The sequence below is a fragment of the Canis lupus genome, chromosome 28 (genome assembly GCF_003254725.2).
Source record: "Canis lupus dingo isolate Sandy chromosome 28, ASM325472v2, whole genome shotgun sequence".
NCBI lineage: Eukaryota > Metazoa > Chordata > Mammalia > Carnivora > Canidae > Canis > Canis lupus.
In genome coordinates this window covers 7,071,671-7,085,333 of record NC_064270.1, presented here as the reverse complement: position 1 = coordinate 7,085,333, position 13,663 = coordinate 7,071,671, and the positions used below count along the sequence as shown (strand labels likewise).

General features: G+C 37.9%; 1 protein-coding gene across 2 annotated transcripts in view; it reads right to left on the bottom strand.

Annotated features, from left to right (window-relative positions):
- Positions 1 to 13,663, bottom strand: part of KIF11 (kinesin family member 11) — a 50,976-nt gene that overhangs the window by 29,993 nt on the left and 7,320 nt on the right. For both annotated transcript variants that reach the window (XM_025466517.3, XM_035708065.2), the window contains exons 3-9: positions 13,465 to 13,562; positions 13,299 to 13,377; positions 11,377 to 11,562; positions 11,108 to 11,232; positions 10,082 to 10,172; positions 7,723 to 7,965; positions 5,350 to 5,445 (exon numbers count right to left, since the gene is read on the bottom strand). In XM_025466517.3, coding sequence (XP_025322302.1) covers positions 5,350 to 5,445; positions 7,723 to 7,965; positions 10,082 to 10,172; positions 11,108 to 11,232; positions 11,377 to 11,562; positions 13,299 to 13,377; positions 13,465 to 13,562 — 918 coding nt within the window. The remainder of the gene's footprint in view (positions 1 to 5,349; positions 5,446 to 7,722; positions 7,966 to 10,081; positions 10,173 to 11,107; positions 11,233 to 11,376; positions 11,563 to 13,298; positions 13,378 to 13,464; positions 13,563 to 13,663) is intronic.

The window sequence follows — 13,663 nt, the reverse complement described above, 5'->3', positions numbered from 1 at the left end:
GAACATGTCAAAAGATACTACAGGAAAATTCTGTAGGACGAATTAATATAAGGACTTCCACAAATACAGAGGGAAAAATGATAAAAAGAGAACATATGTATTCAGATCTAAAGACATTGAAGAAAATTGCAAAGGGCAAACTTTGTTTGGATCCTAAAACCATTTTAAAAAACATACAATTGAAATTTAAACAATAACTGAATATTTTAACATATTAAAGAAGCATTCTTAAATATATTTAGGTTTAATAATAACATTAGGATTCAAAAATCCAAGTGTCTAAGTTGGGTGAGTGCTTATTAAAAAGCTTGGTATTTTTAAAATAGTAAGTATAAAACCACTGTAGTTTTCCTCAGGTCCTGACAATTCTTAGACTTTTTATGAAGAAAGAGGTTTCCTCACATAAACTTCCTTTTAATCTGTTTGCCTGATCCCAAGAGTTATTTATTTTTATTATTTTAAAGATTTATTTATTTGAGGGAAGGAGGGAGCATGCGCATGCAGGGGAGAGGTACGGAGGGAGAGAGAAAGAGAATCTCAGGCAGACTCCAAGCTAAGCGTGAAGTCCGCCACGGGGCTTGATCTCAGGACTCGGAAATCATGACCTGAGCCAAAATCAAGCATCACACTTAACCAACTATGCTACCCAGGCACCCCGTTATTTTTAAAAAGATTTATTTTAGAGAGAACAAGTGAGCATGGGGAGGGGCAAAAGGAGAGAGAAACCATAGCAGACTCTCGCTGTGCTGGCAGGCCAACACAAGGCTAGATCCCAAGACCCTGAGACCATAACCTGAGCTGAAACCAAGAGTCTGGTACCCAACCAACTGCTCTACCCAGGGGCTCCTGAATCCAAGAGTTGTTACATAGTTACAGTAATTAAAACTGTGTGGTATTAATGGAGGGACATATTAAATCAATGGAACAGAAAAAGAGAACCCAGAGAGGTGCCCACATAAATATACCCTACTGATTTTTTAACAAAGGTGCAAAATCAATTCAATGGAAAATATATAACATTTCAACAAAGAATGCTAAAACAAACCAGACACTCCAAAGGTGAAAAAGATTTGACCTAAGTCTTAACACCTTATACAAAAATAAAAATGGATCATGGACTCAAATATGAAACGTAGAAACACAAAACTTAAAAAGGTAGGGACATTTAAAGCTAGGCAAAATGTTCTTAAAATTATCACAAAAGTAAAATGCATAAAAGGAAAAATTAATAAATATATTAGACCACATCAAAATTAAAATATTTCCCCTGCAAAAGCCCAGATAAACGGGCACCTGGGTGGGACAGTTGGTTAAGTGCCCAACTCTTGGTTTCAGCTCAGGTCATGATCTCAGGATCCTGAGATTGAGCTCTGCATCCAGCTCCATGCTCGGCATGGAGTCTGCTTGAGATTTTCTCTCCCTCTGCTCCTCCTACTCATGCTCTCTCTCAAATAAACAAATAAATATATCTTAAAAAAAAAAAAAGAGAGAGAGAGAGAGAGAAGGGGCACCTGGGTGGTTCAGTCAGTTAAGCATCTGCCTTCAGCTCAGGTTATGATCTCAGGGTTCTGGGATTGAGCCTTATACATGTCAGGCTTTCCAGCTTAGTGAGGAGGAGTCTGCTTCTCCCTCTTCCTTTGCCACTCCTCCCTGCTCATGTATGTGTGTGCACACTTGCTTGCTCTCTCTCTCTCTCTCTCAAAATCTTTTAAAAAGGGATCCCTGGGAGGCACAGCGGTTTGGCGCCTGCCTTTGGCCCAGGGCGAGATCCTGGAGACCCAGGATCGAATCCGTCGGGCTCCCGGTGCATGGAGCCTGCTTCTCCCTCTGCCTCTTTGTCTTTGTCTCTCTCTCTCTCTCTCTCTCTGTGACTATCATAAATAAATAAAAAAAATAAAATTAAAAAATAAAAAAAAATCTTTAAAAAAAAGCCCATTTAAGAAGATAAGATAAGCTACAGACTGGGAAGGTAAGCTAGCTACAGACTGCAAACCACATTTGTGACAAAGGACTAGTGTCTGAAACATATTAAGAACTTTCAAACCACAATAATTTTTAAAACTCCAATTTAGCAGGGAGCCTGACTGGCTCAGTTGGTGGGACATGTGATTCTTGATCTCCAGGTTGTGGGTTAAAGCATAGAGATTAACTAAAAATAAAATATTAAAAAAAATTTTTTTTAGAGGTTGGGGGGTGGGCAGAGGGAGAGGGAGAGAATCTTGGGCAGGCCCTATACACAGCTCAGGGCCTGAGCTCACAATCCTGAGACTGAGATTACAACCTGAGCAGAAATCAAGTCAGAAAAAAAAAAAAAAAAGAAAGAAATCAAGTCAAATGACCAACCAACTGAGCCACCTAGGCAGCACTCCCCAAAAATTTTTTTAAAAGATTTATTTTATGTATTTGACAGAGAGAGGGTGAGAGAGAGAGGACAGGGGGAGAGGCAGAAGACAACAAGCAGACTCTACGGGGCATAGGGAGCCCCCTACAAGGGGCTTGATACCAGGACCCTGAGATCATGACCTGAGCTGAAATCAAGAGTCAGAGATGGTTAACTGACTGAGCCAATCAGGAGCCCCTCAAATTTTTTTTAAAATTAAAAACCCAATCAGAGGGATCCCTGGGTGGCGCAGCGGTTTGGCGCCTGCCTTTGGCCCAGGGCGCGATCCTGGAGACCCAGGATCGAATCCCACGTCAGGCTCCCGGTGCATGGAGCCTGCTTCTCCCTCTGCCTATGTCTCTGCCTCTCTCTCTCTCTCTCTGTATGACTATCATAAATAAAAAAAAAGTTTAAAAAAAAAAAAAAAAACCCAATCAGAAAATGGGTTTCAAGACATGAATAGACATTTCAACGAAGAGGATATGCAAATAGCAAATAAGCCCATGAAAAGATGTTCAACACCATTAGCCATTAGAGTAATGCAAGTAAAACCACAGTGAAATATTTATCACCTATTATTATTATACTCATCAGAATACCTAAAATAAAAAATAGTTACAACACCAAATGCTGGTGAATTCGTGGAGTAACTAGATCACTCATATACTGCTAGTTGGAATATAAAATGGTATAGCCAATCTGGAAAACAGCTTAGAATTTCCTTAAAAAATAAACAACAACAACAACAACAAAACTATTCAATTACCATGCACAAAAACTTACACTCTTGGGCAAAATATATGTTTACACAGATACCTACAAACAAAATGTTCATAGCAGTTTTACTTATAATTATGAAAAACTGAAATCAGCCCAATGTCATTCAACAGGTAAACAAATGGTTACACAAACTATATGTATGATACATACATACAATGGAATACTACTCGGCTCTCAAAAGGAAAGATCAATATGCACACCTCAGGTGAACCTCCAGATAATTCTGCTGAGTAGTAGTGAAAAACACAATATTGAAAGTTTATATACCATATGATTCCATTCAATAACTTTTTTAAAAAAGATTTTCTTTGTTCATGAGACAAATGAGACACAGAGAGAGAGAGAAACAAAGACATAGGCAGACGGAGAAGCTGGCTCTCTACTGAGTGTCTGATGTGGGACTCGACCCCAGGACACCAGGATCATGACCTGAGCCAAAGGCGGATGCTCAAACGCTGAGCCAATCCAGGTGCCCCATTCAGTAACATTTTTGAAACGGCAAGAGTTTAGATACGGAGTACAGATTAATGGATACCAGAGATTGGGAAGGGAACGTGGGAGTGGGAAGGAAGTGATTATAAAATGGCAATATGAGGGACCCCAGCAGTGATAGAATTGCTCAGTATCTTAACTGTGGTGGTTGAATCACAAACCTACACATGTGACAAATTGTATAGAACTAAATACACACACACAAATGAGTATAAGGAGAACTGAGGAATACGATGAATGGATTGTTATTAATGTCAGTATCTCTGTGGTGATACTTTATTGTAATTTGACAAAATGTACTAAGAATTTTTCCATCATTTATCTCAATTATCTCGATAAAAACTTAAAAAAAAAAACGCTACCAAGAAAAGGAAGACAAGCCAGACTGGGAGGAAATATTTACAAATCATCTCATAAAGAGCTATTTGTATCTGAAAGATATAAACAACCCTTTAAAACTCAGTGATAAGAACACCAAGTAAAAGGGACGCTTGGGTGGCTCAGCGGTTAAGCATCTGCCTTCGGCTCGGGTCGTGATCCTGTGGTCCTGGGACCAAGTCCCACATCAAGGTCCCTGCATGGAGCCTGGTCTCCCTCTGCCTCTGCCTCTATCTGTGTCTCTCATGAACAAATAAATAAAATCTTAAAAAAAAAAAAAAAGAACATCAACTAAAAATTGGGCAAAGGATTTGGATAGACCTTTCACAGAAAGGATATACAAATGGATTATAAGCATGTGAAAAGATATGCATTATCATTATTCATTAGGGGAATGCAAATTAAAACCATGCTGAGGGTACAATAATACACTTATTAGAATGGCTAATATTTAAAGGGCAAACTATAACAAATGTTAGAAAGGATGTAGAGAAAGTGCAACACTCATACACTGGCTGTTGATAAAAATTTAAAATGATTCAGCCACTTTGAAAAGTTTCTTAAAGAGTAAAAGACAAACTTACTGTGCAACACAGAAATTAAACTAAGTACCTACCTAAGAGGACTGCAAACACATTAACACAAAGACTTGAATGGTAATGTTCATAGTAGCATTATTAGAAATAATCTAAATGTCCATCAGCTGGTGAATGGATAAAGACAATGTGTTACTCTCTATTTAATGGAATACTATTCAGCAATAGAAAGAAACGTCTATTGAAACATGTTACAACATAGATGTAGTCCCTGTTTTATGCCAAGTGAAAGAAGCCGGATACCAAAGATCAAATATTGTATGATTCCACTTAAGAAATGTCTAGAAAGGGCAAATCTATCTGCAAATGGGCACAGAGGGAACTTTATAATGATAAAATTTTCTAAAACTAGATTGTAGTGATGTTGCACAACTTTATAAATGAACTAAAAATCTTTGAATTGTAGGCTTACAATGGTTGAGTATTATGGAAATTATACCCTAATATGTGATAATTATATTACATTAATGTATGGTGATTATGTCAAAAAAGCCATAAATAAATTAATTTTGTAAAGGTAAATAATTGCAAATTTTGCTGACTTGATAGATAGTAAAGTCACCATATTAGCATTATAAAAACATTTTAATATATTAGGTAGCTAATTAAAAACATTAGATGAAAAGCCTTACCACAGGCAATTTAACAAATCTTTCAACAGTTTATCTATTTCAGGTCCTCATTTGTCAAACAAGATTACATTACTCCACAAAATTCAGTTACCTTAATAAGAGCTCTTTTGGTGAGTTTCTGGTTAACTTCAGGCTTATTTAGTATGTTCTTTGCTCTATGAGCATATTCCAATGTACTCAGAGTTTCCTGTGAAGAAGAAAAAATGCCAGTTACTAAAAATATTATAAGAATAATGTAACTTATAGTACACCTAAAATGTACTATAAAATAACTTAGAGACAGGGCAGCCCCAGTGGCCCAGTGGTTTAGTGCCACCTTTGGCCTGCGGGTGTGATCCCGGAGACCCGGAATCAAGTCCCACGTTGGGCTCCCTGCATGGAGCGTGCTTCTCTCTCTGCCTGTGTCTCTGCCTCTCTCTCTCTGCGTCTCTCATGAATAAATAAATAGAATCTTAAAAAAAAAATAACTTAGAGACAAAAAATAACTTACAAGAAACAACTAATGGTTATATCTAACCTAAAAATCTATCATCCACTAGGACCACTATGTCTAGCCTTTACAAGGAATTTTGTTCAAAACATCCTTTTTGGGATGCCTTGATGGCTCAGCAGTTGAGCATCTGCCTTTAGTTCAGGTCGTGATCCTGGGGCCCCGGGATCGAGTCCCGCATCTGGGTCCCTGCAGGGAGCCTGCTTCTCCCTCTGCCTATTTCTCTGCCTCTCTCTCTCTCTCGTGAATAAATAAAATCTTTAAAAAACAAAACAAACAAAAAAAACAAAACATCCTTTTTCCCTTCCAATTTTCAGGGTTTTCAACTCTATGATAATTTGACCTAAGCATTTTTTACATTAGTCTTCACATTCAATGAACTCTATCATCTGATGAATAAACAAAGCATTCCATATCCATACAATGGAAAATAACTCACCTACAAAAAGGAATGAAGCATGAATATATGCTAACCATATGGACGAACACTAAAAACATGCTAAGTACAAGAAGCCAGTCACAAAAGAACACTTATTCCATGATTCCATTTACATGAAATGTCCAGACTAGGCAAATCTATAGATTAAAAAAGTAGGTTGGGGCACCTGGGTGGCTCAGTCAGTTTAGCATCTTAGCACCTGCCTTCAGCTCAGGTAGCTTTCTAGGTACTGGGATTGAGCCCCACATGAGGCTCTCTGATACAGGGAGTCTGCTTCTCCTTCTCCCTCTCCCTCGGCACCTGCCCCCTGCTGCTAAAGCATGCACGCAGTCTAACAAGGAATTAAAGTCTTAAGAAAAGAAAAAAATTTTAATGTAGGTTAGTAGTGACCTGGGGCTGGGAATGGGGGCAAATGAGGAGTGATTCCTAACAGGTTATACAAGTTTTCTTTCTGGGGTAATGAAAATGCTCTAAACATTGGTGATGGTTGCATGGCTCTGCAAATATATTAAAATCATCAATTTACATACTTTTAATGGGTGAGTTTTTAATGGGTGAGTACATGTATTCTATCTAAGGAAAGAGATCGCTTTATTTTTATTTATTTATTTTTTAAAAAGATTTATTTATTTATTTATTTATGATAGACATAGAAAGAGAGGCAGAGACCCAGGAGGAGGGAGAAGCAGGCTCCATGTAGGGAGCCTGACGTGGGACTCGAGCCTGAATCCCCAGGATCACACTCTGGGCAGAAGGCGGCGCTGAACTGCTGAGCCACCCAGATGCCCTGGAAAGAAGTTTTTTAAAACAAAAGGGGAGCAAAAGACCTTATAAAATCTCTTCAAACTCCATTTAAAGGAGCAATCACAATAAAATAAGAGATTTCACCATCCTTTTTACTTCTCTTGGTTCTACCGACTCCTCTCACACATTCAGTGCCCTCTTAGCAGCTTCTACAACACTGGCATTCATTTAACCCATTTTTAAGTCTTCAATTAAATCTCCACACGTCACTGCCAAAGGGGGAGGGGGTGTCCCTACTCAGAGGGAAGTCTGCTTATCCTTCTGCCCCTCCCCCATTTGTTGTCTCTCTCTCTCTCTCTCTCTCTAATAAATAAAATCTAAAACAAAACAAAACAAAACAAAACAAAAGAACAACTCCATACATCATGTAACCATCTACTGCTAATGACCATTCTATATTCATACAATGGAAAATAATTCATCTACGAAAAGGAATGAAGCATGAGTAATGAATGAATAATGACAGCAGTTTCTTTTGAAGACTGTGTGGGAAAAGCCATTAAGTAATTGGCTTTTTAAGATTAAAAAAGCTGCCAGGAAGGAAGGAAGACAATCTTTTCAGTGGTATCCTCCTCTATGTGTCCATGGGCAATACCTAGGTTCTTCTACTTTTGCTTAGAATGAATGAAAGCCATTAATGAACTTTTAAAATACATGATAAAAAAAAGCATGTTTTAGCTAAATAAGAATTATATCTACTACACTTGCAGATAACCTTCTAAAAGACTTACCTCAAGATTGAGAGATGCAGGAGAAATTGTTGCAATTATAGATGTTCTTGTACGTCCCCCAAGAGAATCCTGTAGGATTCTAGTTAGTTTAGATTCTCGATAAGGAACATGAGGTGTTCTTTCCACAAGAGCAGTAATAACCCTTCCCAAAGTCAAAAGGGATTGATTGATATTTCCAGCTTCCCGAGCTCTCTTGTCAACTGCTCCAGAACGGCCAATGTTCTCACTTCCCGCAAGATCAACCTTGCATTTCAAAAATGAAAGTTGTCAGTTCCATTGGATTTGGATGCAAAGACATTCATTCTCAAATATAATATGTTAAATAGTCAACAAGACAATTTTTCGTAATTAACAATTCACTACAAAGCTAATTACCCAGTGGCTCCAAAAATATTTGTCTACAAGTACAGAATTTCAAGCTGCTCTGAGGTGGTCAAGAATTAAACAGCTGAGGGGTGCCTGAGTGGCTCAGTCCATTAACCATCCAACTCTTGATTTCGGCTCAAGTCATGATCTTAGGATTGTGAGATCAAGCCCCATGTTGGGCTCCTCAGAGGGGATTCTGCTTGAGATTCTCTCTCCCTTTCTCTTTGCCCCTCTCTCCCCTCTAAAACAAATAAATCTTTTTTTTTTCAAATAAATCTTTATAAAACAAAGATTCTCTCTCTCCCTCTGCACCCCCGCCCCCTCCGTCTCAAAAAAAAAAGGGGGGGGGGACATCTGAGGGCTCAGCAGTTGAGTATCTGCCTTTGGCTCAGGGTGTGATCCCCGGGTCCTGGGATCAAGTCTTACATCAGGCTCCCTGCAGGGAGCCTGCTTCTTCCTCTGCCTATGTATCTGCCCCTCTCTCTCTCTCTCTCTCTGTCTCATGAATAAATAAATAAATCTTTATTTATTTATTTTTTTTAATAAATCTTTAAAAGAAAAAAAAGAGAGAGATGCCTGGGTGGCTCAGTGTTTGAATGTCTGCCTTCAGCTCAGGGCATGACCCCAGTGTCCTAGGATTGGGTTACCCACAGGGAGCCTACTTCTCCCTATGCCTATGTCTCTGCCTCTTTGTGTCTTTCATGAATAAAGAAATAAAATCTTTAAAAAAAAAAAAGGAGAAAGAGAGAATGAAATAGTTCAGAAGAACTACCATATGATCCAGCAATCCCACTTCTAGGTATACTACCCACAGGAAATGAAATCAGTATCTCAAAGAGATATCTGCACTCCAGGGTTCAATGCATTATTCAAAATAGCCAAGATACGGAAACAATCAGTGTCAGCTGATGAGTTAATAGAGAAGATATTGTATACATACACAATGGAATATAATTATTTAGCCATGAGAAAGGAAATGCTATCATTTGTAACAACATGGATGAACCTAAAGGATATAATACAAAGTGAAATAAGCCAGACAGAGGAGGACAAATACGTATGATCTCCCTTATGTGGAGAATTAGGTGGGGGGTAGGGGGAGAAGTTCACTGAAACAGAATAGAATGACGGTTACCAGGAGCAGGGGAGCGGGGGAGAAGCAGATGCTGGTCAAAGGGTACAAGCCTTCAGTAATAAGATGAATAAGCTCTGAGGATCTAATGTACACTACAGTGATGACAGTTAAAAATACTATAATGAAATTTACTAAGAGAGTAGACTTAAGCATTCTTACCAAACAAAAAAAAAAGTAACTATGTGAGGTGAAGGATATGTTAATTAATCTGATTATGATAATCATTTCACAAAGCATACATATATCAAATCATCACATTGTACACTTTAATTATACCTTGATAAAGCTGAGGGGAAAAGAAAGAATGAAACAGTGATCTTGGAGGATCCCTGGGTGGCTTCTTGGAAATAGGTACTAACAGAATTAACTTGTAATAAATGCCAAATTTATTTTTCAGAATTCTATTTCCACAATTCTTAGAATCTGAGAAAGTTAGGTTATGACATAGTAGGAAGACTATGCCAAATTTATGTTCAAAATACTAACCTCTCAGTAGATAATTCGCACAAGATAAAAAAAATAGATAAAAATAAAAATAATGACTAATACATGGAATATTTACTATGTGCTAGGTATTCACTATTCAAAATGCTTCACATGTGTTAACTCAGTTTGTCCTAGTGGGGAATAGTAACATAAAACAAATGACTGGGCATCCCAGGTGGTTCAGTGGTTTAGTGCCTGCCTTCGGCGCACGGCGTGACCCTGGAGACCAGGGATCGAGTCCCACGTCGGGCTCCCTGCATGGAGCCTGCTTCTCCCTCTGCCTGTGTCTCTGCCTGTGTGTGTGTATCTCATGAATAAATAAAAAAAAAAAAAAAAAAGAAAAGAAACAGTGATCTTAAGGTAGATACTTACCAAGTTCAACTTTCCAATTTTAACAAGTTCTTCTCCATCAATTGTAGTTTCTTTCATATGTATTGTAACAGAGAAAACCGAGTGGGAACGACTAGAAAACAAGATCAGATTGCTCAGTCATTATAATGCAAAACACTCCTTTCTATAAAATATTAAAAAGAGCAAAGAAAGATCAAAATCCACAAGGTAGAGAAAGATAGTATCAGACAGGAGATATTAGTAAGATTTTGGAAGACAGAGGGTAGACAGAAAAATGCTTAGGTTTTTGCTTTCTTCTACCTGCTGCCCTGCAGAAGGGACCCCAAATACGAAACTACCTATAAACACCCTAAAAGACTGAGAAACTAGAATCTTCAGAACTCTAAAAGCTGGATGTGGGGTCAGGTTGGGACAGTTGCCTGGTACATCAGAGAAGGCTTGCAATCAATCTTCCTATTCATAAGAATCTCTTGAAATATGTCATCGCCATAAATTCAAACAGTACCACACAAGCCATCAGATTACTTGCCTTCAATGTCAGCTGTTGTAAAAATATATTGCTCTGCTCTGAAAATGTCATCAGAAAAGTTAACACCTTCTCTTGAAAAGCAAATAGTAAATAGCAGTGATTGCTGAAATACAAGATAATCACCACTAGACCATAAAGTGTTCCAATATCTATCTTATGCTATGTACTGACATACAGCTTCTATCTGAGGCTAAGGAGGTAAGCCTCTGAGCATCCCACCATCAAATCAACCACAGCAGGCCCATGTTAACCTAGGCTCCTGCATACAATTTCATTTGAGAAAAAATAATCTAGTTTAAAAAGTTTAATACTTCTGCTGATTCAACTTGTTTCTGTTCTCCTTTCAACATTCTCCCAATACTGGTGCTTGACTCTAAATCTCAAGCCAATAACTAAAGCACGAAATCAAGCATACACACCATCTAGGTATGTGACTCACATTCTGTGACCCACCCCAATCTGAAGTCCCACGTTAAAAAGAAAATGGAATAGCAAGAGCGAGACCCTGGCTTTCCTACCTGGAGTATGCATTCATCAGGGTCGCTGCAGTTGTCCGTTTTGCTGCCCCCTTCTCCAAAATCTGATAGACTTCATCTTTGTTGTGTACTGTAATTTCTTCTAAACCTTTGATTATCACCCCCCTCTGACCAAATATCAAAAGATCATTCATTAGATTGGTAAAAAAAAAAAAAAATATATATATATATATATATATATATATATATATACTTCTCAAAGCAGCACACACTAAAATACAGAGATGTTTCATTCTCAAAAACTGAGTTACCTTGTTACGGGGATCATCAAACATCTGCAGTCTCTCAGAAACATCAGAAGATGGATTAAGGAGATCAAAAAGTTCTTCATTATAGATTTCCAACAGAGACACTTTGACTGAAAATTCAGTACCATTATCAGTAAGTTTCTCAAAAATTTGATGAAGAGTACGTGGAATTATACCAGCCAAGGGATCCTGAAATTACAATATTAATAAGGACTAATATTACACTATTAATAAGAATGCCATTTACTACTGCAGTTAAAACACACGTAACAAGGGCCTTCTTTATATATATTTGTATATTTAAATACAAATATATCAGGGGTGCCTGGGTGGCTCAGTCAGTTGGGCATCTGACTCAGTTTCAGCTCAGATCATGATTTCTGGGTCATGGGATCCAGCCCCGTGTAGGGCTTCCTGCTTAGTGTGCGGTCTGCTTGAGATTCTTTCCTCTTTCCTCTCCCTCCCTCCCCCCCACTCACATGTGCTCTCTCTCTCTCCCTAAATAAATAAAATCTTTAAACACAAATATGTCAAAACAAGTTTAGGGATGCCTGGGTGGCTCAGCAGTTGAGTGTCTGCCTTTGGCTCAGGGTGTTTGATCCCGGAATCTGGGATCAAGTTCCACATCGGGCTCTTTGCATGGAGCTTGCTTCTCCCTCTGCGTAGGTCTCTTGCCTCTCTCTCTCTCTTTCTGTGTCTCTCATGAATAAATAAATAAAATCTTAAAAAAAAAAAAAAAAAGCAACTAACCAAATATTAGAAAAGCCACGTCATTTATAAGAATTTATTCAACAGTAATTATTCTTCTTCATACCTTCCACAAATTTGTCACTTCATGCCTGAGCATTACATAGAAACCAACTGAAGTAAGCTACTCAGAAAGCCAAGTTTAATAATGCTTTCTAAGTTGTCTCAGGAGAACAGTAATAATACTACCATGTTAACAGAACAGTGGTCCATCTAAGAGGTATATTCCCTAATTCTAACATAAGTACAGTTGTTTCTCAAATATCTAAGCTACTATAATGAAATTATTATGAATCTCTAAATTTTGAAACTGTTTTTTAAGCCTATTCCTTATTTCCTATGGTCACAATTCCATAACTTTATTACCAATGCTTAAAGTTAATGCCTCAACTATGTAACCACTAGAAACATAATGTCAACAATTTGGAAAATTAATTTTTTTAATTTTTTTTAACTTTTATTTATGATAGTCACACACAGAGAGAGAGAGAGAGAGAGAGAGAGGCAGAGACATAGGCAGAGGGAGAAGCAGGCTCCATGCACCGGGAGCCCGACGTGGGATTCGATCCTGGGTCTCCAGGATCGCGCCCTGGGCCAAAGGCAGGCGCCAAACCACTGTGCCACTCAGGGATTCCTGGAAAATTAATTTAGTCATTAAACTCACTGAAGCACACTTGATGGAAATCTTTGTAAAACGTACTATGTGCTTTCTATGCTATCCAACAATACAGTGATCTTAATTTCTTAAACACTCAAGATCAGTGTTGATAAAGTACCGTGCAGCCCCTTGCTATGCTACCTTGATGAGACTTACTCCCATGCTGCAGTATTCCCTTTCAAGCCATACTCACATGCCACTTTTCCACAATATTCTGCTCCAACTATTCTGTCCCAAACAGACCGCTCTCTTATCACTTAACTGTGCCATATGTATATGTATATATACACATATACATATATACGTACGTATTGGTCCTTTCTCTCCTAGTGACACTATGTTTTTCTTAAACAGGAACCATACACTTTAATTTTACTAAAATAGTAGTTCATCCTATATTCATATTTGACATGGGCATACTGATCTTTTCTATTTCATGAAAGAGGACTTCAGCTAAGTTTTTTAGTCAGTTATTATTCAGTCACTTTAGAGACAGAAATCTATTTTAAACAATAAATACCTCCTCCCAAGTGTACTCTTCATTAGGTGACCTCTCACCTTCCATTGTAAAGGTTTTTCCAGTGCCAGTTTGCCCATATCTGTCAAAATCAACAGAAGTGTTACATAAAAAACAAACACACGCATCTAAACCTTTTCAACAATTTGAAAAATTGTGTTTTACTCACGCAAAAATAGTGCAATTATAACCCATAATAACTTCATCCAAAATTGGACACACAACACTTCGGTAAACATCAATTTGTTTAGTAGAAGCTCCAAAAACCTATCCAAAAAATAAAATAAAAATAAAATCAATTCTTCAGGAATAAAATACTTCAAAATTACTCACTTTAAGAATTTTGTTTTTAATGTATTAACTCATTC